Here is a 26,895-nt window from a genome sequence, read left to right as displayed (position 1 = left end):
GTTTAGGTACTAACCACCTTGTATCAAGGTTGAGGGACTGACCCCTTTTGCATCAAGGTTGAGGGACTGACCCCCTTGTATCAAGATTGAGGGACTGACCCCCTTGTATCAAGGTTGAGGGACTGACCCCATTGTATCAAGGTTGAGGGACTGACCCCCTTGTATCAAGGTTGAGGGACTGACTCCCTTGTATCAAGGTTGAGGGACTGACCCAATTGTATCAAGGTTGAGGGACTGACCACCTTGTATCAAGGTTGAGGGACTGACCCTCTTGTATCAATGTTGAGGGACTGACCCCCTTGTATCAAGGTTGAGGGACTGACCCTCTTGTATCAAAGTTGATGGACTGACCACCTTGTATCAAGGTTGAGGGACTGACCACCTTGTATCAAGGTTGAGGGACTGACCACCTTGTATCAAGGTTGAAGGACTGACCACCTTGTATCAAGGTTGAGGGACTGACCCCCTTGTATCAAGGTTGAGGGACTGACCCCCTTGTATCAAGGTTGAGGGACTGACTCCCTTGTATCAAGGTTGAGGGACTGACCCCCTTGTATCAATGTTGAGGGACTGACCCCCTTGTATCAAGGTTGAGGGACTGACCCTCTTGTATCAAGGTTGAGGGACTGACCACCTTGTATCAAGGTTGAGGGACTGACCACCTTGTATCAAGGTTGAGGGACTGACCACCTTGTATCAAGGTTGAGGGACTGACCACCTTGTATCAAGGTTGAGGGACTGACCCCCTTGTATCAAGGTTGAGGGACTGACCCCCTTGTATCAAGGTTGAGGGACTGACCCCCTTGTATCAAGGTTGATGGACTGACCCCCTTGTATCAAGGTTGAGGGACTGACCACCTTGTATCAAGGTTGAGGGACTGACCCTCTTGTATCAATGTTGAGGGACTGACCCCCTTGTATCAAGGGTGAGGGACTGACCCTCTTGTATCAAAGTTGAGGGACTGACCACCTTGTATCAAGGTTGAGGGACTGACCACCTTGTATCAAGGTTGAGGGACTGACCACCTTGTATCAAGGTTGAAGGACTGACCACCTTGTATCAAGGTTGAGGGACTGACCCCCTTGTATCAAGGTTGAGGGACTGACCCCCTTGTATCAAGGTTGAGGGACTGACTCCCTTGTATCAAGGTTGAGGGACTGACCCCCTTGTATCAATGTTGAGGGACTGACCCCCTTGTATCAAGGTTGAGGGACTGACCCTCTTGTATCAAGGTTGAGGGACTGACCACCTTGTATCAAGGTTGAGGGACTGACCACCTTGTATCAAGGTTGAGGGACTGACCACCTTGTATCAAGGTTGAGGGACTGACCCCCTTGTATCAAGGTTGAGGGACTGACCCCCTTGTATCAAGGTTGAGGGACTGACCCTCTTGTATCAAGGTTGAGGGACTGACCACCTTGTATCAAGGTTGAAGGACTGACCACCTTGTATCAAGGTTGAGGGACTGACCCCCTTGTATCAAGGTTGAGGGACTGACCCCCTTGTATCAAGGTTGAGGGACTGACTCCCTTGTATCAAGGTTGAGGGACTGACCCCCTTGTATCAATGTTGAGGGACTGACCCCCTTGTATCAAGGTTGAGGGACTGACCCTCTTGTATCAAGGTTGAGGGACTGACCACCTTGTATCAAGGTTGAGGGACTGACCACCTTGTATCAAGGTTGAGGGACTGACCACCTTGTATCAAGGTTGAGGGACTGACCCCCTTGTATCAAGGTTGAGGGACTGACCCCCTTGTATCAAGGTTGAGGGACTGACCCACTTGTATCAAGGTTGAGGAACTGACCCCCTTGTATCAAGGTTGAGGGAGTGACCACCTTGTATCAAGGTTTAGGGACTGACCCTCTTGTATCAAGGTTGAGGGACTGACCCTCTTGTATCAAGGTTGAGGGACCGACCACCTTGTATCAAGGTTGAGGGACTGACCACCTTATATCAAGGTTGAGGGACTGACCACCTTGTATCAAGGTTGAGGGACTGACCCTCTTGTATCAAGGTTGAGGGACTGACCCTCTTGTATCAAGGTTGAGAGACTGACCCTCTTTTTTCAAGGTTGAGGAACTGACCTCCTTGTATCAAGGTTGAGGGACTGACCCCCTTGTATCAAGGTTGAGGGACTGACCACCTTGTATCAAGGGTGAGGGACTGACCACCTTACATCAAGGCTAAGTGACTGACCACCTTGTATCAAGGTTGAGGGACTGACCACCTTGTATCAAGGGTGAGGGACTGACCACCTTACATCAAGGCTGAGTGACTGATCACCTTGTATCAATGTTGAGGGACTGATCACCTTGTATCAAGACGGAGGGACTGTCCACCTCATAATTACCTACCTATCCACTTCTTTTACTGTCTCCTATGTTGTTATTCTTGTATGGAGTTCTGAGTGAGAGTTTCGGGGTAGTAGAAACGCCCTTCACCATCTAAGCATTTGTATATTACTCGAAGAGTATATACATTTATACAAAGAGGTATAACAGACTGTGGTAGTTTTCACAGACTCCAGGTAAACATACACAGTGGACTCTCAGACATAAATAATATTAATCTTACACAGAAAATACAGACGAATGTCACATTATATGTAATTGATTCATGAGAGTAGACAGACGGCTGGCAAAAGTGGCAGATTAAAGGAGAGAGCAGCAGAGGATCATCTTGGTATTATAGGGATCACAGAGACGAAATCTTGTGTAGAGTTAATCAGTGCAATATTCCCAGAGGGATACATCATATTGCTGCCTAACTAGCGTGTCATATAAAATTAATGTATCGGGAAAGTTCTTACATATGTGAAGATGGAGTTAGTGGGTAACTTGTTACCAATTCTCTCTTCCTGTCTATCCACAAGCTGCCTAATTCTCTCTTCCTGTCTATCCACAAGCCTTCTCATTCTCTCTTCCTGTCTATCCACAAGCCGCCTAATTCTCTCTTCCTGTCTATCCACAAGCCTTCTCATTCTCTCTTCCTGTCTATCCACAAGCCGCCTAATTCTCTCTTCCTGTCTATCCACAAGCCTTCTCATTCTCTCTTCCTGTCTATCCACAAGCCTTCTAATTTTCTCTTCCTGTCTATCCACAAGCCTTCTAATTCTCTCTTCCTCTCTATCCAAAAGCCTTCTAATTCTCTCTTCCTGTCTATCCACAAGCCTTCTAATTCTCTCTTCCTGTCTATACACAAGCCTTCTAATTCTCTCTTCCTGTCTATCCACAAGCCTTCTAATTCTCTCTTCCTGTCTATCCACAAGCCTTCTAATTCTCTCTTCCTGTCTATTCACAAGCCTTCTAATTCTCTCTTCCTGTCTATCCACAAACCTTCTAATTCTCTCTTCCTGTCTATCCACAAGCCTACCAATTCAATATTCCCATACATCAACAAGCTTACCAATTCTCTTTCCCAGGCCGACCCCTACCCCGCCTTCCTTCCCCTACAGATTTATGCTCTCTAGGTCATTCTGTCTTGCTGTGTCCTCTCTAAATATCCGAAGCATCTCAATCCCTTCTCGGCCGTCTGGGTAATACTTTTAGAACCCCCTCACATAGACACATCTGTAAATATGTGTTGATGTGTCATGTTACTTGTGTTTGTAAATGTTATAGTTTTAGACACCAGTGTGAACATTGTGTTGTGATGTTCTTAAACCAGCAAACTTATTTATAGGTAGATGAAAAATATTGTCTTATTTTGTTATTAAATCCCACCTGTTAGTTTAGTCTGTGCACTGTGCCACCACTGACAACCTTCCCTTCACTGTGCCACCACTGACAACCTTCCCTTCACTGTGCCACCACTGACAACCTTCCCTTCACTGTGCCACCACTGACAACCTTCCCTTCACTGTGCCACCACTGACAACCTTCCCTTCACTGTGCCACCACTGTCAACCTTCCCTTCACTGTGCCACCACTGACAACCTTCCCTTCACTGTGCCACCACTGACAACCTTCTCTTCACTGTGCCACCACTGACAACCTTCCCTTCACTGTGCCACCACTGACAACCTTCCCTTCACTGTGCCACCACTGACAACCTTCCCTTCACTGTGCCACCACTGACAACCTTCCCTTCACTGTGCCGCCACTGACAACCTTCCCTTCACTGTGCCACCACTGACAACCTTCCCTTCACTGTGCCACCACTGTCAACCTTCCCTTCACTGTGCCACCACTGACAACCTTCCCTTCACTGTGCCACCACTGACAACCTTCCCTTCACTGTGCCACCACTGACAACCTTCCCTTCACTGTGCCACCACTGACAACCTTCCCTTCACTGTGCCACCACTGACAACCTTCCCTTCACTGTGCCACCACTGACAACCTTCTCTTCACTGTGCCACCACTGACAACCTTCCCTTCACTGTGCCACCACTGACAACCTTCCCTTCACTGTGCCACCACTGACAACCTTCCCTTCACTGTGCCACCACTGACAACCTTCCCTTCACTGTGCCACCACTGACAACCTTCCCTTCACTGTGCCACCACTGACAACCTTCCCTTCACTGTGCCACCACTGACAACCTTCCCTTCACTGTGCCACCACTGACAACCTTCCCTTCACTGTGCCACCACTGACAACCTTCCCTTCACTGTGCCACCACTGACAACCTTCCCTTCACTGTGCCACCACTAACAACCTTCCCTTCACTGTGCCACCACTGACAACCTTCCCTTCACTGTGCCACCACTGACAACCTTCCCTTCACTGTGCCACCACTGACAACCTTCCCTTCACTGTGCCACCACTGACAACCTTCCCTTCACTGTGCCACCACTGACAACCTTCCCTTCACTGTGCCACCACTGACAACCTTCCCTTCACTGTGCCACCACTGACAACCTTCCCTTCACTGTGCCACCACTGACAACCTTCCCTTCACTGTGCCACCACTGACAACCTTCCCTTCACTGTGCCACCACTGACAACCTTCCCTTCACTGTGCCACCACTGACAACCTTCCCTTCACTGTGCCACCACTGACAACCTTCCCTTCACTGTGCCACCACTGACAACCTTCCCTTCACTGTGCCACCACTGACAACCTTCCCTTCACTGTGCCACCACTGACAACCTCCCCTTCACTGTGCCACCACTGACAACCTTCCCTTCACTGTGCCACCACTGACAACCTCCCCTTCACTGTGCCACCACTGACAACCTCCCCTTCACTGTGCCACCACTGACAACCTTCCCTTCACTGTGCCACCACTGACAACCTTCCCTTCACTGTGCCACCACTGACAACCTTCCCTTCACTGTGCCACCACTGACAACCTTCCCTTCACTGTGCCACCACTGACAACCTTCCCTTCACTGTGCCACCACTGACAACCTTCCCTTCACTGTGCCGCCACTGACAACCTTCCCTTCACTGTGCCGCCACTGACAACCTTCCCTTCACTGTGCCACCACTGACAACCTTCCCTTCACTGTGCCGCCACTGACAACCTTCCCTTCACTGTGCCGCCACTGACAACCTTCCCTTCACTGTGCCACCACTGACAACCTTCCCTTCACTGTGCCACCACTGACAACCTTCCCTTCACTGTGCCACCACTGACAACCTTCCCTTCACTGTGCCACCACTGACAACCTTCCCTTCACTGTGCCACCACTGACAACCTTCCCTTCACTGTGCCACCACTGACAACCTTCCCTTCACTGTGCCACCACTGACAACCTTCCCTTCACTGTGCCACCACTGACAACCTTCCCTTCACTGTGCCACCACTGACAACCTTCCCTTCACTGTGCCACCACTGACAACCTTCCCTTCACTGTGCCACCACTGACAACCTTCCCTTCACAGTGCCACCACTGACAACCTTCCCTTCACTGTGCCACCACTGACAACCTTCCCTTCACTGTGCCACCACTGACAACCTTCCCTTCACTGTGCCACCACTGACAACCTTCCCTTCACTGTGCCACCACTGACAACCTTCCCTTCACTGTGCCACCACTGACAACCTTCCCTTCACTGTGCCACCACTGACAACCTTCCCTTCACTGTGCCACCACTGACAACGTCCCCTTCACTGTGCCACCACTGACAACCTTCCCTTCACTGTGCCACCACTGACAACCTCCCCTTCACTGTGCCACCACTGACAACCTCCCCTTCACTGTGCCACCACTGACAACCTCCCCTTCACTGTGCCACCACTGACAACCTTCCCTTCACTGTGCCACCACTGACAACCTTCCCTTCACTGTGCCGCCACTGACAACCTTCCCTTCACTGTGCCACCACTGACAACCTTCCCTTCACTGTGCCACCACTGACAACCTTCCCTTCACTGTGCCGCCACTGACAACCTTCCCTTCACTGTGCCACCACTGACAACCTTCCCTTCACTGTGCCACCACTGACAACCTTCCCTTCACTGTGCCGCCACTGACAACCTTCCCTTCACTGTGCCGCCACTGACAACCTTCCCTTCACTGTGCCACCACTGACAACCTTCCCTTCACTGTGCCACCACTGACAACCTTCCCTTCACTGTGCCACCACTGACAACCTTCCCTTCACTGTGCCACCACTGACAACCTTCCCTTCACTGTGCCACCACTGACAACCTTCCCTTCACTGTGCCACCACTGACAACCTTCCCTTCACTGTGCCACCACTGACAACCTTCTCTTCACTGTGCCACCACTGACAACCTTCCCTTCACTGTGCCACCACTGACAACCTTCCCTTCACTGTGCCACCACTGACAACCTTCCCTTCACTGTGCCACCACTGACAACCTTGCCTTCACTGTGCCACCACTGACAACCTTCCCTTCACTGTGCCACCACTGACAACCTTCCCTTCACTGTGCCACCACTGACAACCTTGCCTTCACTGTGCCACCACTGACAACCTTCCCTTCACTGTGCCACCACTGACAACCTTCCCTTCACTGTGCCACCACTGACAACCTTCCCTTCACTGTGCCACCACTGACAACCTTCCCTTCACTGTGCCACCACTGACAACCTTCCCTTCACTGTGCCACCACTGACAACCTTCCCTTCACTGTGCCACCACTGACAACGTTCCCTTCACTGTGCCACCACTGACAACCTTCCCTTCACTGTGCCACCACTGACAACCTTCCCTTCACTGTGCCACCACTGACAACCTTCCCTTCACTGTGCCACCACTGACAACCTTCCCTTCACTGTGCCACCACTGACAACCTTCCCTTCACAGTGCCACCCTGACATCCCCTCCCTTCACAGTGTCACCACTGACAACCTTCCCTTCACAGTGCCACCACTGACATCCCCTCCCTTCACAGTGCCACCACTGGCATCCCCTCCCTTCACAGTGCCACCACTGACATCCCCTCCCTTCACAGTGTCACCACTGACAACCCTCCCTTCACAGTGTCACCACTGACAACCTTCCCTTCACAGTGCCACCACAGGCATCCCCTCCCTTCACAGTGCCACCACTGACATCCTCTCTTTTCACAGTGCCACCACTGACAACCTTCCCTTCACAGTGCCACCACTGACAACCCCTCCCTCCGCAGTGCCACCACTGACAACCTTCCCTTCACAGTGCCACCACTGACATCCCCTCCCTTCACAGTGCCACCACTGACAACCCCTCTCTCCGCAGTGCCACCACTGACATCCTTCCCTTCACAGTGCCACCCTGACATCCCCTCTCTTCACGGTGCCACCACTGACAACCTTCCCTTCACAGTGCCACCACTGACAACCCCTCCCTCCGCAGTGCCACCACTGACAACCTTCCCTTCACAGTTCCACCACTGACATCCCCTCCCTTCACAGTGTCACCACTGACAACCCCTCCCTCCGCAGTGCCACCACTGACAACCTTCCCTTCACAGTGCCACCACTGACATCCCCTCCCTTCACAGTGCCACCACTGACAACTCCTCCCCCACAGTGCCACCACTGACAACCCCTCCCTCCACAGTGCCACCACTGACAACCCCTCCCTCCACAGTGCCACCACTGACAACCCCTCCCTCCACAGTGCCACCACTGACAACCCCTCCCCCACAGTGCCACCACTGACAACCCCTCCCCCACAGTGCCACCACTGACAACCTTTCCCTCCACAGTGCCACCACTGACAGCCCCTCCCTCCACAGTGCCACCCAACATCGTAGACGAGAGCAGCAGTAGCAGCGAGATCCAGGTGCGCGAGAAGGCCAACGTGACCCTGCGCTGCGCCGCCAAGGGCAACCCTGACCCCAGGATTATGTGGAAGAGGGAAGACGGTGCCATGATCGTCACCAACACCAGAAATCCAGGTCAGGTTATTCATTTCTTCCACTGTGTAATTGTTTTTCCCACTGTGTAGTAGCATTCTCCCACGGTGTAATAGCTTTTCCCACGGTGTAATATTTTTTTCCCATGGGTGCCAAAGTTTTCCCACGGTGTCAGATTTAGTGTTTTAATCTGAAGTGCTTTACGTACTTACCCAAAGGGGCGGTTGTATCCCCCTGGGGGATACTACCGCCTCCTTAAGCTATCATTCTCCTCACACACACACACACACACACACACACACACACACACACACATTTACAGAACCAACCTATCATTTACTGTAATTTACAGTAAACACCTCGAGTAAAAGAATTTATTTGCCGCGTTTACAATTATTGTAAATCAATGATATTCAAGGATGTTGTTCCGATTTACATCAATGCATTTTTTTTTTACATAATTTTCCACAGATTATCCCCCTCCTCTGGATTTACATCGGTTTTTGTAAATCTTTTACGAATTTGTATATCTTAGATGAGAAGCATTTACGTATTGGAAATTTACAAAATAAAGGCCCCCTGTAAATCAACCCGGGAGAATCCCGACCACGGGGGAGACGCACACCTCCCCCACACCTCCCCCCTCCTCCCCCTCCTCCCCCTCCTCCCCCCTCCTCCCCCTCCTCCCCTTCCTCGCACCAGGAAAGCTAGTAGGCTTAAAGTAAGGCTGAGCCTATGGATTTTTTTTTTTTAACAGTGACGTTACCAAAAATATTTCTGTAGTTATAGAAGGGGGGTAGGAGGGGGTTATGCCCCCGGCCGATTAAGATGGCGGCCGGGGATGTACAGAGTATATACTGGTTGCAGATATTCACTCCGTGAGTATATAAAACGAGAGATATACACCTCTTGCTGAGTATGCGCGATTTCAGTGTATATACATTGAGAAATTACACAGAACTTTGTGTATATATATACACATTTCGGTGTATATACACGCTCCTAGGTGTATATTCAAGGTGTATATACAGACTCCTAGGTACATACACACACACACACACATATATATATATATATATATATATATATATATATATATATATATATATATATATAATATATATATATATACTTCTAGGTTTATATACACACTCCTAGGTGTATATACACACTCCTAGGTATATACATATACTCCTAGGTGTATACACACTCCTAGGTGTTTATACACACTTCTAGTTGTATATACACACTCCTAGGTGTATATATATATATATACTCCTAGGTGTATACACACACTCCTAGGTGTATATACACACTCCTAGGTGTTTATACACACTACTAGGTGTTTATACACACTTCTAGGTGTATATACACACTCCTAGGTGTATATATATACTCCTAGGTGTATACACACACTCCTAGGTGTATATACACACTCCTAAGTGCTTATACGCTGGCGAATACACCAAGCGGGGAAAAATAGGTTCTCTCCTGAGTCTCAGTTAATTAGGGCTAAGTACCTGGCTGCCGCTGGCGGCATCAACGGCCGCCGCTAGCGGCATCAGGACCTCCGCCACTCTCGCTACGTAGCGATTTATTGCGCTTTCTTGAGCCTCTCTCGATCTTGACGTACGACGGTAGAGGCTTCCCCCTGACTCCCGGCCCCCGTCCCGACGTACGGACGGTCGTACAGCGTACCCAGCATCCGTCGCTGATCCTGCGTCCTAAATGTGATTTAATTTCGGCTCGTGATGACGGTATCTAATATTCCGCCGTAGCTCTCTCTCTCTCTCTCTCGCTCTGTCTCTCTCTCGCTCTGTCTCTCCTCTCTCTCGCTCTCAAATTCAAATACAATATTTTTTTGTATTTCTATTGGTTGAAAATGTTTACACACACACACACACACACACACACACACACACACACACACACACACACACACACACACACACACACAGGTTCGACTGATGTGTTTTCGTAGTTCCATCTTCATCCATCTCATTTTAACTCGAAGTACAACCAGCACACAAACACCTCAGTCAGCCTGTGTGTGTGTGTGTGTGTGTGTGTGTGTGTGTGTGTGTGTGTGTGTGTGTGTGTGTGTGTGTGTGTACTCACCTAATTGTGGTTGCAGGGGTCGAGACTCAGCTCCTGGCCCCGCGTCTTCACTGATCGCTACTGAGTCCTCTCTCTCTCTGCATCCTGAGCTGTATCATACCTCTTCTTAAAACTATGTATGGTTCCTGCCTCCACTACTTCACTTGCTAGGCTATTCCACTTGCTGACAACTCTATGACTGAAGAAATACTTCCTAACGTCCTTGTGACTCGTCTGAGTCTTCAGCTTCCAGTTGTGACCCCTGGTCCCTGTGTCCCCTCTCTGGAACATCCTATCTCTGTCCACCTTGTCTATTCCCCGCAGTATCTTGTATGTTGTTATCATGTCTCCCCTGACCCCTCTGTCCTCCAGTGTCGTCAGTCCGATTTCCCTTAACCTTTCCTCGTACGACATTCCCCTGAGCTCTGGGACTAGCCTTGTTGCAAACCTTTGTACTTTCTCTAACTTCTTGACGTGCTTGACCAGGTGTGGGTTCCAGACTGGTGCTGCATACTCCAGTATGGGCCTAACATACACAGTGTACAGTGTCTTGAACGATTCCTTATTTAGGTATCGGGACGCTATTCTCAGGTTTGCCAGGCGCCCGTATGCTGCAGCGGTTATTTGGTTGATGTGTGCCTCCGGAGACATGCTCGGTGTTATACTAACCCCAAGATCTTTCTCCTTGAGTGAGGTTTGCAGTCTTTTCCCACCTAGCCTATACTCTGTCTGTAGTCTTCTGTGCCCTTCCCCTATCTTCATGACTTTGCATTTGGCAGGATTAAATTCGAGAAGCCATTTGCTGGACCAGGTGTCCAGTCTGTCCAGGGCTCTTTGAAGTCCTGCCTGGTCCTCATCTGATTTAATTCTCTTCATTAACTTCACATCATCTGCAAACAGGGACACTTCTGAGTCTAACCCTTCCATCATGTCGTTCACATATACCAAAAATAGCACTGGTCCTAGGACCGACCCCTGTGGGACCCTGCTCGTCACAGGTGCCCACTGTGATACATCATTACGTACCATGACTCGTTGTTGCCTCCCTGTCAGGTATTCTCTGATCCATTGCAGTGCCCTTCCTGTTATATGCGCCTGATGCTCTAGCTTCTGCACTAATCTCTTGTGAGGAACTGTGTCAAAGGCCTTCTTGCAGTCCAAGAAGATGCAATCAACCCACCCCTCTCTCTCGTGTCTTACTTCTGTTATTTTATCATAAAACTCCAGAAGGTTTGTGACACAGGATTTGCCTTCCATGAATCCGTGCTGGTTGGCATTTATACTCTTGTTTCGTTCCAGGTGCTCCACCACTCTCCTCCTGATAATCTTCTCCATAACTTTGCATACTATACACGTCAATGACACAGGTCTATAGTTTAGTGCCTCTTTTCTGTCTCCTTTTTTAAAAATGGGAACTACGTTTGCCGTCTTCCATACCTCAGGTAGTTGCCCAGTTTCCAGGGACGTGTTGAAGATTGTGGTAAGTGGCACGCACAACATATCTGCTCCCTCTCTAAGGACCCACGGGGAAATGTTGTCCGGTCCTATTGCCTTTGAGGTATCGATGTCCCTTAGCAGTTTCTTCACCTCCTCCTCATCTGTATGCATGTCGTCCAACACTTGTTAGTGTATTCCTTGCTGGTGTCCCCATCTGGTCTGTCCCCCCCAGAGGCCTTCCTGTCTCTACTGTAAATACTTCCTTAAATCTCGTGTTGAGCTCCTCACATACCTCTTGATCGTTTCTTGTGAGTTCTCCACCTTCTTTCCTCATCCTTATCACCTGGTCCTTGACTGTTGTCGTTTCTGGCTCTTCTACTAATCTCCTTGTTTTCCTGGGTCCTATGCCTCCTGTACCTTTTCCATTCTCTGTTGCACTTAGTTTTTGCCTCCCTACACCTTCGGGTAAACCAAGGACTCGTTTTGGTCTTTCTATTATTTCTGTTTCCCTTGGGAACAAACCTTTCCTCTGCCTCCTTGCACTTTGTTGCCACATATTCCATCATCTCGTTTACTGATTTTCCTACCATTTCTCTGTCCCACTGAACCTCCTGCAGGAAGTTTCTCATACCTGTGTAGTCCCCCCTTTTATAGTTTGGCCTGTCCCCTTCAGTTCCTGTTACCTTCTCCACTTGTAACTCTACTATATAATCAAAACTCAGAACCACGTGATCGCTAGCTCCAAGGGGCCTCTCGTAAGTGATGTCCTCAATGTCTGAACTGCTCAGGGTGAACACAAGATCCAGTCTTGCTGGCTCATCCTCCCCTCTCTCTCTGGTAGTGTCCCTGACATGTTGATGCATGAGGTTTTCAAGTACCACATCCATCATCTTGGCTCTCCATGTTTCGGGACCCCCATGTGGCTCCAGGTTTTCCCAGTCGATCTCCCTGTGGTTGAAGTCGCCCATTACTAGTAACTTTGCTCTGCTCGAGTGAGCTCTTCTTGCCACCTCAGCCAGTGTGTCCACCATCACCCTGTTGTTTTCTTCGTACTCCTCTCTTGGCCTCCTGCAGTTCTGTGGTGGGTTATACATCACTCCAATGACTACTTTATGTTCTCCAGACTGAATTGTACCTACAATGTAGTCTCTTTCTCCAATCCTGTCCATTTCTTCCATTTCCTCAAATCCCCATCGGTGTTTTATGAGCAGTGCAACCCCTCCTCCCGCTCTACTCCTTCTATCTTTCCTCAGGATCTGATATCCCGTTGGGAAGATTGTGCCTGTTATTGTCTCAGCGAGTTTTGTTTCTGTGACTGCTATGATGTCTGGGGATTTCTCACTGATTCTTTCGTTCCACTCCTCATGTTTATTCGTTATTCCATCCGCGTTTGTGTACCAAACTTTCAGTTTCTTTTCTATCATTGTGTGTGTGTGTGTGTGTGCTAGTGTGTGTGTGTGCGAGTGTGTGTGTGTGTGTGAGTGTGAGTGTGTATGTGAGTGTGTGTTTGTGGGGGGGAAGTTCTTTAATAATTATTTTCTCGGTTATTGTGGGTTAAAAACCCAACTGGATTAAGCCAGCAGTGGCTTAACCAGTTAACGTGTTATCCTCTAACACTGTCTCGTGTCAAAAGAACCTCACATCTTCTGTTTCCTGACGGACAAAACTCTAACCCAGGAAACACTTCTCCTGACAAACAAAACACCATCACCCTACACCAACCTTCGTAATTCTGGCCACACCTCCGTGGCAGACCATACACCAGATTCAACACTGTCCCAGTATACGATATACCCAGCATGGTATACCGCATTATGCGCAAGGTAATTAGAGATACCTGGGTGTCATATATGCTTGACAATCACATTGGAAAACAGAGTTGAAATATTGTTAGAACCTTAGTCTAAGTGATATCTAACTATGTCCCGTAGCTCGGTTGGTAGCGCACTCAGCTCACACATTGGGTGTCCGTGGTTCGATCCCCGGTACGGGTGGAAGCACTGGGGCGTGTTTGATTAAGACACCTGCTGTCCCTGTTCACCTAGCAGCAAAATAGGTACCTGGGTGTTAGTCGACTGATGTGGGTCGCATCCTGGGGGACAAGATTAACCTAATTTGCCAGAAATGCTCTGCATAACAAGGGGCTTTCTATATGGTATGTCACTGATGCTATGATCTGTGTAAGTTGTATCATGTTCTTGTAGAAATAAAGATTATTATTATTATTATTATTATTATTATTATTATTATTATTATTATTATTATTATTATTATTATTATTATTATTATTATTATTATTATTACGGTGAACAGGAAAGATGCAGTGCAGAGAACTTATTCTTGTCCAAATGTAACTTGTTAAGTTTGCAGTGTATAACACCGCTGGCTAGAGGATGGTGAACGTTGTTCTGTGTTATGGTACTTCACACTGCATAATGTACACTGTCCATGGCTATCCTGGCTCTGTTAGTCTCGTTAAATAATCAGGAAGGATGCAAAACATAGGAATGGTGTGAAAATGGTAATGCGGATTCCGTGTTTGTTGTGTGTGTGTGTGTGTGTGTGTGTGTGTGTGTGTGTGTCTGTGTCTGTGTCCCTTCTGTCTGCACTGGTTGAGACTCAGCTCCTGGCCCCACCTCTTAATCACACATGACGGACTTCTCTTTGGTCCCCCCCCCCACGACTCTTCTAATCATCTGCTTGCCTATACACACTCGTAATTTATATAGCCTTGATGTATACAGTAACATAATACCGTCGAGGCAGTTTGTCCTCTTATATACTGCCCGTCTATCGTACTTAGAATAGAATTCTTTGTTAATTTCGAACTCTGTATGTACTGTATGAAGGTTTGTCTCTGTGCTTGTCTCTTGTATACCATATCTCCTCATAAAGTCTCATAACAACCTTATACACAGCCTCATATACAGCCTCATACACAGCCTTATACACAGCCTTATATACAGCCTTATACACAGTCTCATAACCTTATACACAACCTCATATACAGCCTCATACACAGCTTCGTACACAGCCTCATACACAGCCTCATACACAGCCTTATACACAGCCTTATATACAGCCTTATACACATTCTCATAACCTTATACACAGCCTTATATACAGCCTTATACACAGTCTCATAACCTTATACACAGCCTCATATACAGCCTCATACACAGCTTCGTACACAGCCTCATACACAGCCTCATACACAGCCTCATACACAGCCTCATACACAGCCTCATACACAGCCTCATACACAGCCACATACACAGCTTCTAACACAGCCTTATAGCTTCATGCACAGCCTCATACACAGCCTCATACACAACCTAATACACAACCTTGTACACAACCTCATACACAACCTCATACACAGCTTCACACATAGCCTCATACACAGCCTCATACACAGCCTCATACACAACCTAATACACAACCTCATACACAACCTAATACACAACCTTGTACACAACCTCATACACAGCCTCATACACAGCCTCATACACAACCTTATACACAACATACACAGCCTCATACACAGCTTCATACACAGCCTCATACACAGCCTCATACACAGCCTCATACACAACCTTATACACAACATACACAGCCTCATACACAGCTTCATACACAGCCTCATGCCTCATACACAACTTCATACACAGCTTCACACATAGCCTCATACACAGCCTCATACACAGCCTCATACACAACCTCATACACAACCTAATACACAACCTAATACACAACCTTGTACACAACCTCATACACAGCCTCATACACAACCTTATACACAACATACACAGCCTCATACACAACCTTATACACAACATACACAGCCTCATACACAGCTTCATACACAGCCTCATACACAACCTTATGCACAACTTCATACACAGCTTCACACATAGCCTCATACACAGCCTCATACACAGCCTTATACACAGCCTCATACACAGCCTTATACACAGCCTCATACACATCCTCATACACAGCCTTATACACAGCCTCATACACAGCCTTATACACAGCCTCATACACATCCTCATACACAGCTTTATACACAGCCTCATACACAACCTTATACACAACTTCATACACAGCCTCATACACAACTTCATACACAGCCTCATACACAGCCTCATACACAGCCTTTACACAGCCTCATACACAGCCTTATACACAACTTCATACACAGCCTTATACACAGCCTCATACACAGCCTTATACACAACTTCATACACAGCCTTATACATAACTTCATACACAGCCTCATACACAGCCTTATACACAACTTCATACACAGCCTCATACACAGCCTTATACATAACTTCATACACAGCCTCATACACAACCTTATACACAACTTCATACACAGCCTTATACACAACTTCATACACAGCCTTATACACAACCTTATACATAACTTCATACACAGCCTCATACACAACCTTATACACAACTTCATACACAGCCTTATACACAACCTTATACATAACTTCATACACAGCCTCATACACAACCTTATACACAACTTCATACACAGCCTTATACACAACTTCATACACAGCCTCATACACAGCCTTATACACAACTTCATACACAGCCTTATACACAACTTCATACACAGCCTCATACACAGCCTTATACATAACTTCATACACAGCCTCATACACAGCCTTATACACAACTTCATACACAGCCTCATACACAGCCTTATACACAACTTCATACACAGCCTCATACACAGCCTTATACACAACTTCATACACAGCCTCATACACAGCCTTATACATAACTTCATACACAGCCTCATACACAGCCTTATACACAACTTCATACACAGCCTCATACACAGCCTTATACATAACTTCATACACAGCCTCATACACAGCCTTATACACAACTTCATACACAGCCTTATACACAGCCTCATACACAGCCTTATACACAACTTCATACACAGCCTTATACATAACTTCATACACAGCCTCATACACAGCCTTATACACAACTTCATACACAGCCTCATACACAGCCTTATACATAACTTCATACACAGCCTTATACACAACTTCATACACAGCCTTATACACAACTTCATACACAGCCTCATACACAGCCTTATACACAACTTCATACACAGCCTCATACACAGCCTTATACACAACTTCATACACAGCCTCATACACAGCCTTATACATAACTTCATACACAGCCTTATACATAACTTCATACACAGCCTCATACACAGCCTTATACACAACTTCATACACAGCCTTATACATAACTTCATACACAGCCTCATACACAGCCTCATACACAGCCTTATACACAGCCTCATACACAGCCTTATACACAGCCTCATACACAGCCTTATACATAACTTCATACACAGCCTCATACACAGCCTTATACATAACTTCATACACAGCCTCATACACAGCCTCATACACAGCCTTATACACAGCCTCATACACAGCCTTATACACAACTTCATACACAGCCTTATACACAACTTCATACACAGCCTCATACACAGCCTTATACATAACTTCATACACAGCCTCATACACAGCCTCATACACAGCCTTATACACAGCCTCATACACAGCCTTATACACAACTTCATACACTGCCTTATACATAACTTCATACACAGCCTCATACACAGCCTCATACACAGCCTTATACACAGCCTCATACACAGCCTTATACACAGCCTCATACACAGCCTTATACACAGCCTCATACACAGCCTTATACACAGCCTCATACACAGCCTTATACACAGCCTCATACACAGCCTTATACACAGCCTCATACACAGCCTTATACACAACTTCATACACAGCCTTATACACAACTTCATACACAGCCTCATACACAGCCTTATACACAACTTCATACACAGCCTTATACACAGCCTTATACACAACTTCATACACAGCCTTATACACAACTTCATACACAGCCTCATACACAACCTTATACACAGCCTCATACACAGCCTTATACACAGCCTTATACACAGCCTCATACACAACCTTATACACAGCCTCATACACAACCTTATACACAGCCTCATACACAGCCTTATACACAACTTCATACACAGCCTCATACACAACCTTATACACAGCCTCATACACAGCCTTATACACAGCCTTATACACAGCCTTATACACAGCCTTATACACAGCCTCATACACAACCTTATACACAACTTCATACACAGCCTTATACACAGCCTCATACACAACCTTATACACAGCCTCATACACAGCCTTATACACAGCCTCATACACAACCTTATACACAGCCTCATACACAGCCTTATACACAGCCTCATACACAGCCTTATACACAGCCTCATACACAGCCTTATACACAGCCTTATACACAACTTCATACACAGCCTTATACACAGCCTCATACACAGCCTCATACACAGCCTTATACACAGCCTTATACACAACTTCATACACAGCCTTATACACAGCCTCATACACAGCCTTATACACAGCCTTATACACAACTTCATACACAGCCTTATACACAACTTCATACACAGCCTTATACACAACTTCATACACAGCCTTATACACAACTTCATACACAGCCTCATACACAGCCTTATACACAGCCTCATACACAGCCTTATACACAGCCTCATACACAGCCTTATACACAACTTCATACACAGCCTTATACACAGCCTCATACACAGCCTTATACACAACTTCATACACAGCCTCATACACAGCCTCATACACAGCCTCATACACAGCCTTATACATAACTTCATACACAGCCTTATACACAACTTCATACACAGCCTCATACACAGCCTCATACACAGCCTCATACACAGCCTTATACACAACTTCATACACAGCCTTATACACAACTTCATACACAGCCTTATACACAGCCTCATACACAGCCTTATACACAACTTCATACACAGCCTTATACACAACTTCATACACAGCCTTATACACAACTTCATACACAGCCTTATACACAGCCTCATACACAGCCTTATACACAGCCTCATACACAGCCTTATACACAACTTCATACACAGCTTTATACACAACTTCATACACAGCCTTATACACAACCTTATACACAACTTCATACACAGCCTCATACACAACCTTATACACAACTTCATACACAGCCTTATACACAACTTCATACACAGCCTTATACACAACTTCATACACAGCCTTATACACAGCCTCATACACAGCCTTATACACAACTTCATACACAGCCTTATACACAACTTCATACACAGCCTTATACATAAATTCATACCCAGCCTCATACACAGCCTTATACACAACCTTATACACAACCTTATACACAACTTCATACACAGCTTCATACGTAGCCTCATACACGGCCTTATACACAGTCACATATACAGCCTCATACACAGCCTCATATAGAGCCTCATACACAACTTCATACACAGTCTCATAAATGTCCTCATACACACACACTCATACAAACCCTCTCTCCTCAACTACAAAACACGTACGTAACCCCCCTCTCTCCTCCACTACACAACACGTACGTAACCCCCCTCTCTCCTCCACTACACGACACGTACGTAACCCCCTTCTCTCCTCCACACGACACGTACGTAACCCCCCTCTCTCCTCCACTACACGACACGTACGTAACCCCCCTCTCTCCTCCACTACACGACACGTACGTAACCCCCCTCTCTCCTCCACTACAGAATCTGTACATAATGGAGAGACGCTGTCGCTGCGGCAGGTCAGCAGGACTCACATGGGAGCCTACCTCTGTATAGCCTCCAACGGTGTTCCACCTTCAGTCAGCAAGAGAATCACCTTAGACGTGGAGTGTAAGTAACAGCGGAGAGTATATCATTGGTCAAGTGTGTGTGTGTGTGGGGGGGGGTGCTGATTAGGTCTGCCGGAAGGTAATAGCAAGAGCCGAATTTGATCAGGATGTCGAGAAGGATTGCCAGAGGTTAGAAGAGCTATCAGCGTAAGAGCATGTATGTATGTGTATGTAGGAGCATGTATGTACGAGCATGTGTGGGAGTATGTATATGTGAAAGTATATGTGTACGAACATGTGTGGGAGCATGTATATACGAGCATGTGTGGGAGCATGTATATACGAGCATGTGTGGGAGCATGTATGTATGTATGATTGGGACCATGTATGTATGTGTGGGACCATGTATGTATGTGTGGGACCATGTATGTATGTGTAGGACCATGTATATATGTGTAGGACCATGTATGTGTAGGACCATGTATGTATGTATGTATGTATGTGTAGGAACATGTATGTATGTGTGGGACCATGTATGTATGTGTAGGACCATGTATATATATGTGGGACCATGTATGTATGTGTGGGACGTATGTATGTGTAAGACTATGTATATATGTGTGGGACCATGTATGTATGTGTAGGACCATGTATGTATGTGTAGGACCATGTATGTAGTATGTGTGGGACCATGTATGTATGTAGTATATGTGGGACCATGTATGTATGTGTGGGGCATGTATGTATGAAAGCATATATGTGTATGTGGAAGCATGTATGGACTCGAGGGAGCATGTAACCTGGTGTGAGAACACGCAGGTATAAGCAAGTATGAGTATTCTCCTGACATGGGTAATTATCCGTGGCAGGGGAAGACAGAGACTGGAACACACACAGACAGAACAATAACATCGCACAGAACTGAAAAAGAACAGGCCTAAAAAAAAAAAAACTCGGAAATAAACACGTCATTTGACCCAGCGTTCAGAGAACCCAACAAAACAAGACCGTCCAAGACCAGAGGTTGATAATGAGAACTTTCAAAACAGGAGAAGTCTCTCTCTCTCTCTCTCTCTCTCTCTCTCTCTCTCTCTGGTACTCCTATACGAGTCGCTTGCGTCCTCACAGCCTCCAGCATCCCGTGCTCACAGCGCCTTTCAAGGCAGGGAATATATCAGAGCTGGAAAATTTACCGGGAGCGTTTACTGCCCACATAGTCAATAAACCATCTAAACTACTGGGAACGCTTCAGGGCACTTAGAATGTTCTCTCTGGCACCGAGAAGAAAGACAGGCAGAGACACCTGATACTGTACACACGAACAGATGTTTGGATAAATAGTCTAGAAAGCCGATAGGATGATAAGTAAGACATTTTTGCAACACTTGGGTATCTGTAGTCTGGAAACGTTTCGCCAGCTAGTGGCTTCTTCAGTCTAATGCAGAAAAACGTGTGAGATGAGGAGGAGTTTGAGGCAATCAGTCTCTCGGCCTGAAGATTATTAAATGGGTGGACTGGTAAGCCAGCGGAAGGACTCGGTCAGATGACCAAAAGCTCCAGCCAAGCCATACATATCCTTTGTGGGTCAGCCCCTTCCCCCATATGTACAGTGTCATAGCAACATACTGGAGAGAGAAATGTGGGAGGAAGTGCAGAAGAGATCCAGTAGAAAGCATCGCCACCATGGGCACCATGGGCGCGGTAAGAGAACACTGCATCAATTTGCTGGATCACGAAATGGACAAGACCCAGGCCGGGACATCACCGGCAAACCTCATTACATACTACGTCAGCGTTAGCGGACCACGACTATTGAAACTGCTCCCAGCACATATCAAATGTTGCAGCAGCAAGTATGGAGGTTGTCAGTGAGGGAACTAGAGCACTGTTTGACGTACCTTCTTGATGAGGCTAATTGTGACGGCTGTGTGGACATGTGGGCCGCCACCACCAACAACCTGGTTGACCAAGTGGCCAACATATGCGTGAGGCCATGTGTATATGCGAGTATGGAAGCTTGTATTTTGTATACAGTTAATATATGACTAATTGTTTGGCAGACTCTCAATTATTTTTTAATTACATATTCTCCCCTCCTTCTTCCTTCCTTCCCTCTCTCCACCTTTCCCTAATTCTCCTCTCCCTCCTCCTTCCCTTTTCCTTCTCCCTCATTCTCCCCTCCCCCCTCATTCTTCCATATAATCCCCTCACCATTTGTATCAAAGCCATTTCGAGTAGTTTCACTCACATCTTCGTGTTTTCTTCAGTTCCCCCACAGATCCACGTTCCCAACCAGCTGGTGGGGGTACCCACTGGTGACAACGTTACTATAGAGTGCTTCGTCGAGGCCTTCCCCAAGGTCAGTGCTTGTGCTTGTAGTTGTGGTAGTGGTGGTAGTTGTGCTTGTTTGGGTTAATTCACCAAGTCACCCGAGGTCATATAAAATCAAGAATCTCTCCTTGTCAACAGGCTATCAGCTACTGGGTACGTAAAGACATGATGATTCTTAATTCGGACAAGTACCGGTCAGAGACCTTTGAGACGGTGTATCGAATCCACATGAAGCTGATCATCTTCAACTTCTCGCGGGACGACAACACAACCTACAAGTGTGTGGCCAAGAACTCTCTGGGGGAGACCGAGGGAGACATCAAGCTCAACGGTGAGAGACTCTTCCAAGCATCTCGTTTGAGGTTATGTTTCTGTTAGGATACTGTTAACCGGGTTGGTGTCTGCTACTGGTTAACTGGTTAACTTGTTTCATGTCTCATACCTACTGGAGTTACAACTCCGTTAAAACAATGTACTGGTGACTACCAGTACATGTCAGTGGATACCCACACTGTCAGGTTCCTGTGGTATACATGTAATTCCTTGAGAATGCCACTTCCGATCGAATTCAAACCTTCTGCTGGTGTAGTTTAGAGGTTTAGATTGTTTTTTGCGTATGTACATGCATGTGTGTGTGTGTGTGTGTGTGTGTGTGTGTGTGTGTGTGTGTGTGTGTGTGTGTGTGTGTGTACACGTACACACCAGCACCCTCCAATCCATCTCTCATAATTACAACCCTCTTCCCCAAAAAAGCACATTTTTTACGATATTTCCAGAAGTATTTGAAGTATTTGGAGCGACAACGACAGGACTGGCGGCCAGTGTGTCTTTATGATCCACCTGTAAATTCCTCAACATTTTACAAGAAGATAATCCTCCCTCACTCTAGATTTAATTAATATTGACAAGAATGTCAAAAGTCGCTCTCTGATTATACTTCAGATTCCTCTCAGTTATTATTATTATTATTATTATTATTATTATTATTATTATTATTATTATTATTATTATTATTATTATTATTATTATTATTTTTCTTGTTGTTGTTGTTGTTGTTGTTATTGTTATTATTAATATTGTCATTATTATTGTTATTATTACTATTATTATTATTGTTATTGTTATCATTCTTATTATTATTATTATTATTACTACTATTTGTTATTATTTTTATTGTCATTATTATTATTGTTGTCATTATTATCATTATTATTGTTGTTGTCATTATTATTATTATTGTTGTCATTATTATTATTATTATTATCATTATGATGGAGGTGTACACCTGCCTTCCTCCAGTCCTCTCCCCCCACCAGGGGCAAGGCACCTGACACCACCTGACACCACCTGACACCACCTGACACCATCTGACACCACCTGACACCACCTGACACCATCTGACACCACCTGACACCACCTGACACCATCTGACACCACCTGACACCACCTGACACCACCTGACACCACCTGACACCACCTGACACCACCTGACACCACCTGACACCACCTGACACCACCTGACACCACCTGACACCACCTGACACCACCTCACACCACCTCACACCACCTCACACCACCTCACACCACCTGACACCACCTGACACCATCTGACACCACCTGACACCACCTGACACCATCTGACACCACCTGACACCACCTGACACCACCTGACACCACCTGACACCACCTGACACCACCTGACACCACCTGATACCACCTGACACCACCTGACACCATCTGACACCACCTGACACCACCTGACACCACCTGACACCACCTGACACCACCTGACACCACCTGACACCACCTGACACCACCTGACACCACCTGACACCACCTGACACCACCTGACACCATCTGACACCACCTGACACCACCTGACACCACCTGATACCACCTGACACCACCTGACACCACCTGACACCACCTGACACCACCTGACACCACCTGACACCATCTGACACCACCTGACACCATCTGACACCACCTGATACCACCTGACACCACCTGACACCACCTGACACCACCTGACACCACCTGACACCACCTGACACCACCTGACACCACCTGACACCACCTGCTGTAATGTCTTATGCGTGACGTCAACAACAACAGCAACAACAACAGCAACAACAACAGCAAAAACAGCAACAGTAACAACAGCAACAAAAACAGCAAAAACAGCAGCAGTAACAAAACATTAACAGTAACAACAACAATCACAACAACAACAGTTACAACAAAAACAACAAGAAGGCAAAACCAACAACAAAAATATTAATAAAAATAATAAAAACAAAAACAACAAAAAAGGGCAGAAACAATAACAAAAACTTTAATAAAAAATTAAAAACAAAAACATCAAGCGCAACAAAAGCAGCAGCAACAAACACAACAAGAACAAAACAGAAGAAACAACATTCTAACACACACACACACACACACACACACACACACACACACACACACACACACACACACACACACATTGGGATGATGTATAACCCACCACAGAACTGCAGGAGGCCAAGAGAGGAGTACGAAGAAAACAACAGGGTGATGGTGGACACACTGGCTGAGGTGGCAAGAAGAGCTCACTTGAGCAGAGCAAAGTTACTGGTAATGGGCGATTTCAACCACAGGGAGATCGACTGGGAAAACCTGGAGCCACATGGGGGTCCTGAAACATGGAGAGCCAAGATGATGGATGTGGTACTTGAAAACCTCATGCATCAACATGTTAGGGACACAACCAGAGAGAGAGGGGAGGATGAACCAGCAAGACTGGATATTGTGTTCACCCTGAGCAGTTCAGACATTGAGGACATCACTTACGAGAGGCCCCTTGGAGCTAGCGATCACGTGGTTCTGAGTTTTGATTATATAGTAGAGTTACAAGTGGAGAAGGTAACAGGAACTGAAGGGGACAGGCCAAACTATAAAAGGGGGGACTACACAGGTATGAGAAACGTCCTGCAGGAGGTTCAGTGGGACAGAGAAATGGTAGGAAAATCAGTAAACGAGATGATGGAATATGTGGCAACAAAGTGCAAGGAAGCAGAGGAAAGGTTTGTTCCCAAGGGAAACAGAAATAATAGGAAGACCAAAACGAGTCCTTGGTTTACCCGAAGGTGTAGGGAGGCAAAAACTAAGTGCAACAGAGAATGGAAAAGGTACAGGAGGCATAGGACCCAGGAAAACAAGGAGATTAGGAGAAGAGCCAGAAACTAGTATGCACAGATAAGGAGGGAGGCCCAGCGACAGTATGAAAACGACATAGCATCAAAAGTCAAATCTGACCCGAAACTGCTGTATAGCCACATAAGGAGGAAGACAACAGTCAAGGACCAGGTGATAAGGCTGAGGAAAGAAGGTGGAGAACTCACAAGAAACGATCAAGAGGTATGTGAGGAGCTCAACACGAGATTTGAGGAAGTATTTACAGTAGAGACAGGAAGGACTCTGGGGGGACGGATCAGATGGGGACACCAGCAAGGAATACACCAACAAGTGTTGGACGACATACATACAGATGAGGAGGAGGTGAAGAAACTGCTAAGGGACGTCGATACCTCAAAGACAATGGGACCGGACAACATCTCCCCGTGGGTCCTTAGAGACGGAGCAGATATGTTGTGCGTGCCACTTACCACAATCTTCAACACGTCCCTGGAAACTGGGCAACTACCACCTGAGGTATGGAAGACGGCAAATGTAGTTCCCATTTTTAAAAAAGGAGACAGAAAAGAGGCACTAAACTATAGACCTGTGTCATTGACGTGTATAGTATACAAAGTTATGGAGAAGATTATCAGGAGGAGAGTGGTGGAGCACCTGGAACGGAACAAGAGTATAAATGCCAACCAGCACGGATTCATGGAAGGCAAATCCTGTGTCACAAACATTCTGGAGTTTTATGATAAAATAACAGAAGTAAGACACGAGAGAGAGGGGTGGGTTGATTGCATCTTCTTGGACTGCAAGAAGGCCTTTGACACAGTTCCTCACAAGAGATTAGTGCAGAAGCTAGAGCATCAGGCGCATATAACAGGAAGGGCACTGCAATGGCTCAGAGAATACCTGACAGGGAGGCAACAACGAGTCATGGTACGTAATGATGTATCACAGTGGGCACCTGTGACGAGCGGGGTCCCACAGGGGTCGGTCCTAGGACCAGTGCTGTTTTTGGTATATGTGAACGACATGATGGAAGGGTTAGACTCAGAAGTGTCCTTGTTTGCAGATGATGTGAAGTTAATGAGGAGAATTAAATCTGATGAGGACCAGGCAGGACTTCAAAGAGACCTGGACAGATTGGACACCTGGTCCAGCAAATGGCTTCTCGAATTTAATCCTGCCAAATGCAAAGTCATGAAGATAGGGGAAGGGCACAGAAGACCACAGACAGAGTATAGGCTAGGTGGCCAAAGACTGCAAACCTCACTCAAGGAGAAAGATCTTGGGGTGAGTATAACACCGAGCATGTCTCCGGAAGCACACATCAATCAGATAACTGCTGCAGCATATGGGCTCCTGGCAAACCTGAGAACAGCATTCCGATACCTTAGTAAGGAATCGTTCAAGACACTGTACACCGTGTATGTCAGGCCCATACTGGAGTATGCAGCACCTGTTTGGAACCCGCACTTGATAAAGCACGTCAAGAAACTAGAGAAAGTACAAAGGTTTGCGACAAGGTTAGTTCCAGAGCTAAGGGGAATGTCCTATGAAGAAAGATTAAGGGAAATCGGCCTGACGACACTGGAGGACAGGAGGGTCAGGGGAGACATGATAACGACATATAAAATACTGCGTGGAATAGACAAGGTGGACAAAGACAGGATGTTCCAGGGAGGGGACACAGAAACAAGAGGCCACAATTGGAAGTTGAAGACACAAATGAGTCAGAGAGATATTAGGAAGTATTTCTTCAGTC

General features: G+C 46.6%; 1 protein-coding gene across 2 annotated transcripts in view; it reads left to right on the top strand.

Moving 5' to 3' along the window:
* LOC128697387 (lachesin) overlaps positions 1–26,895 on the top strand; it is an 86,393-nt gene that overhangs the window by 43,697 nt on the left and 15,801 nt on the right. For both annotated transcript variants that reach the window (XM_070094090.1, XM_070094089.1), the window contains exons 3-6: positions 8,145–8,306; positions 19,561–19,689; positions 21,896–21,987; positions 22,098–22,290. In XM_070094090.1, coding sequence (XP_069950191.1) covers positions 8,145–8,306; positions 19,561–19,689; positions 21,896–21,987; positions 22,098–22,290 — 576 coding nt within the window. The remainder of the gene's footprint in view (positions 1–8,144; positions 8,307–19,560; positions 19,690–21,895; positions 21,988–22,097; positions 22,291–26,895) is intronic.

The sequence above is a fragment of the Cherax quadricarinatus genome, chromosome 44, assembly GCF_038502225.1.
Source record: "Cherax quadricarinatus isolate ZL_2023a chromosome 44, ASM3850222v1, whole genome shotgun sequence".
Classification (NCBI taxonomy): Eukaryota; Metazoa; Arthropoda; class Malacostraca; order Decapoda; family Parastacidae; genus Cherax; species Cherax quadricarinatus.
Note: the sequence above shows the minus strand (reverse complement) of the source record. Positions and strands in the feature narration are given on the sequence as shown.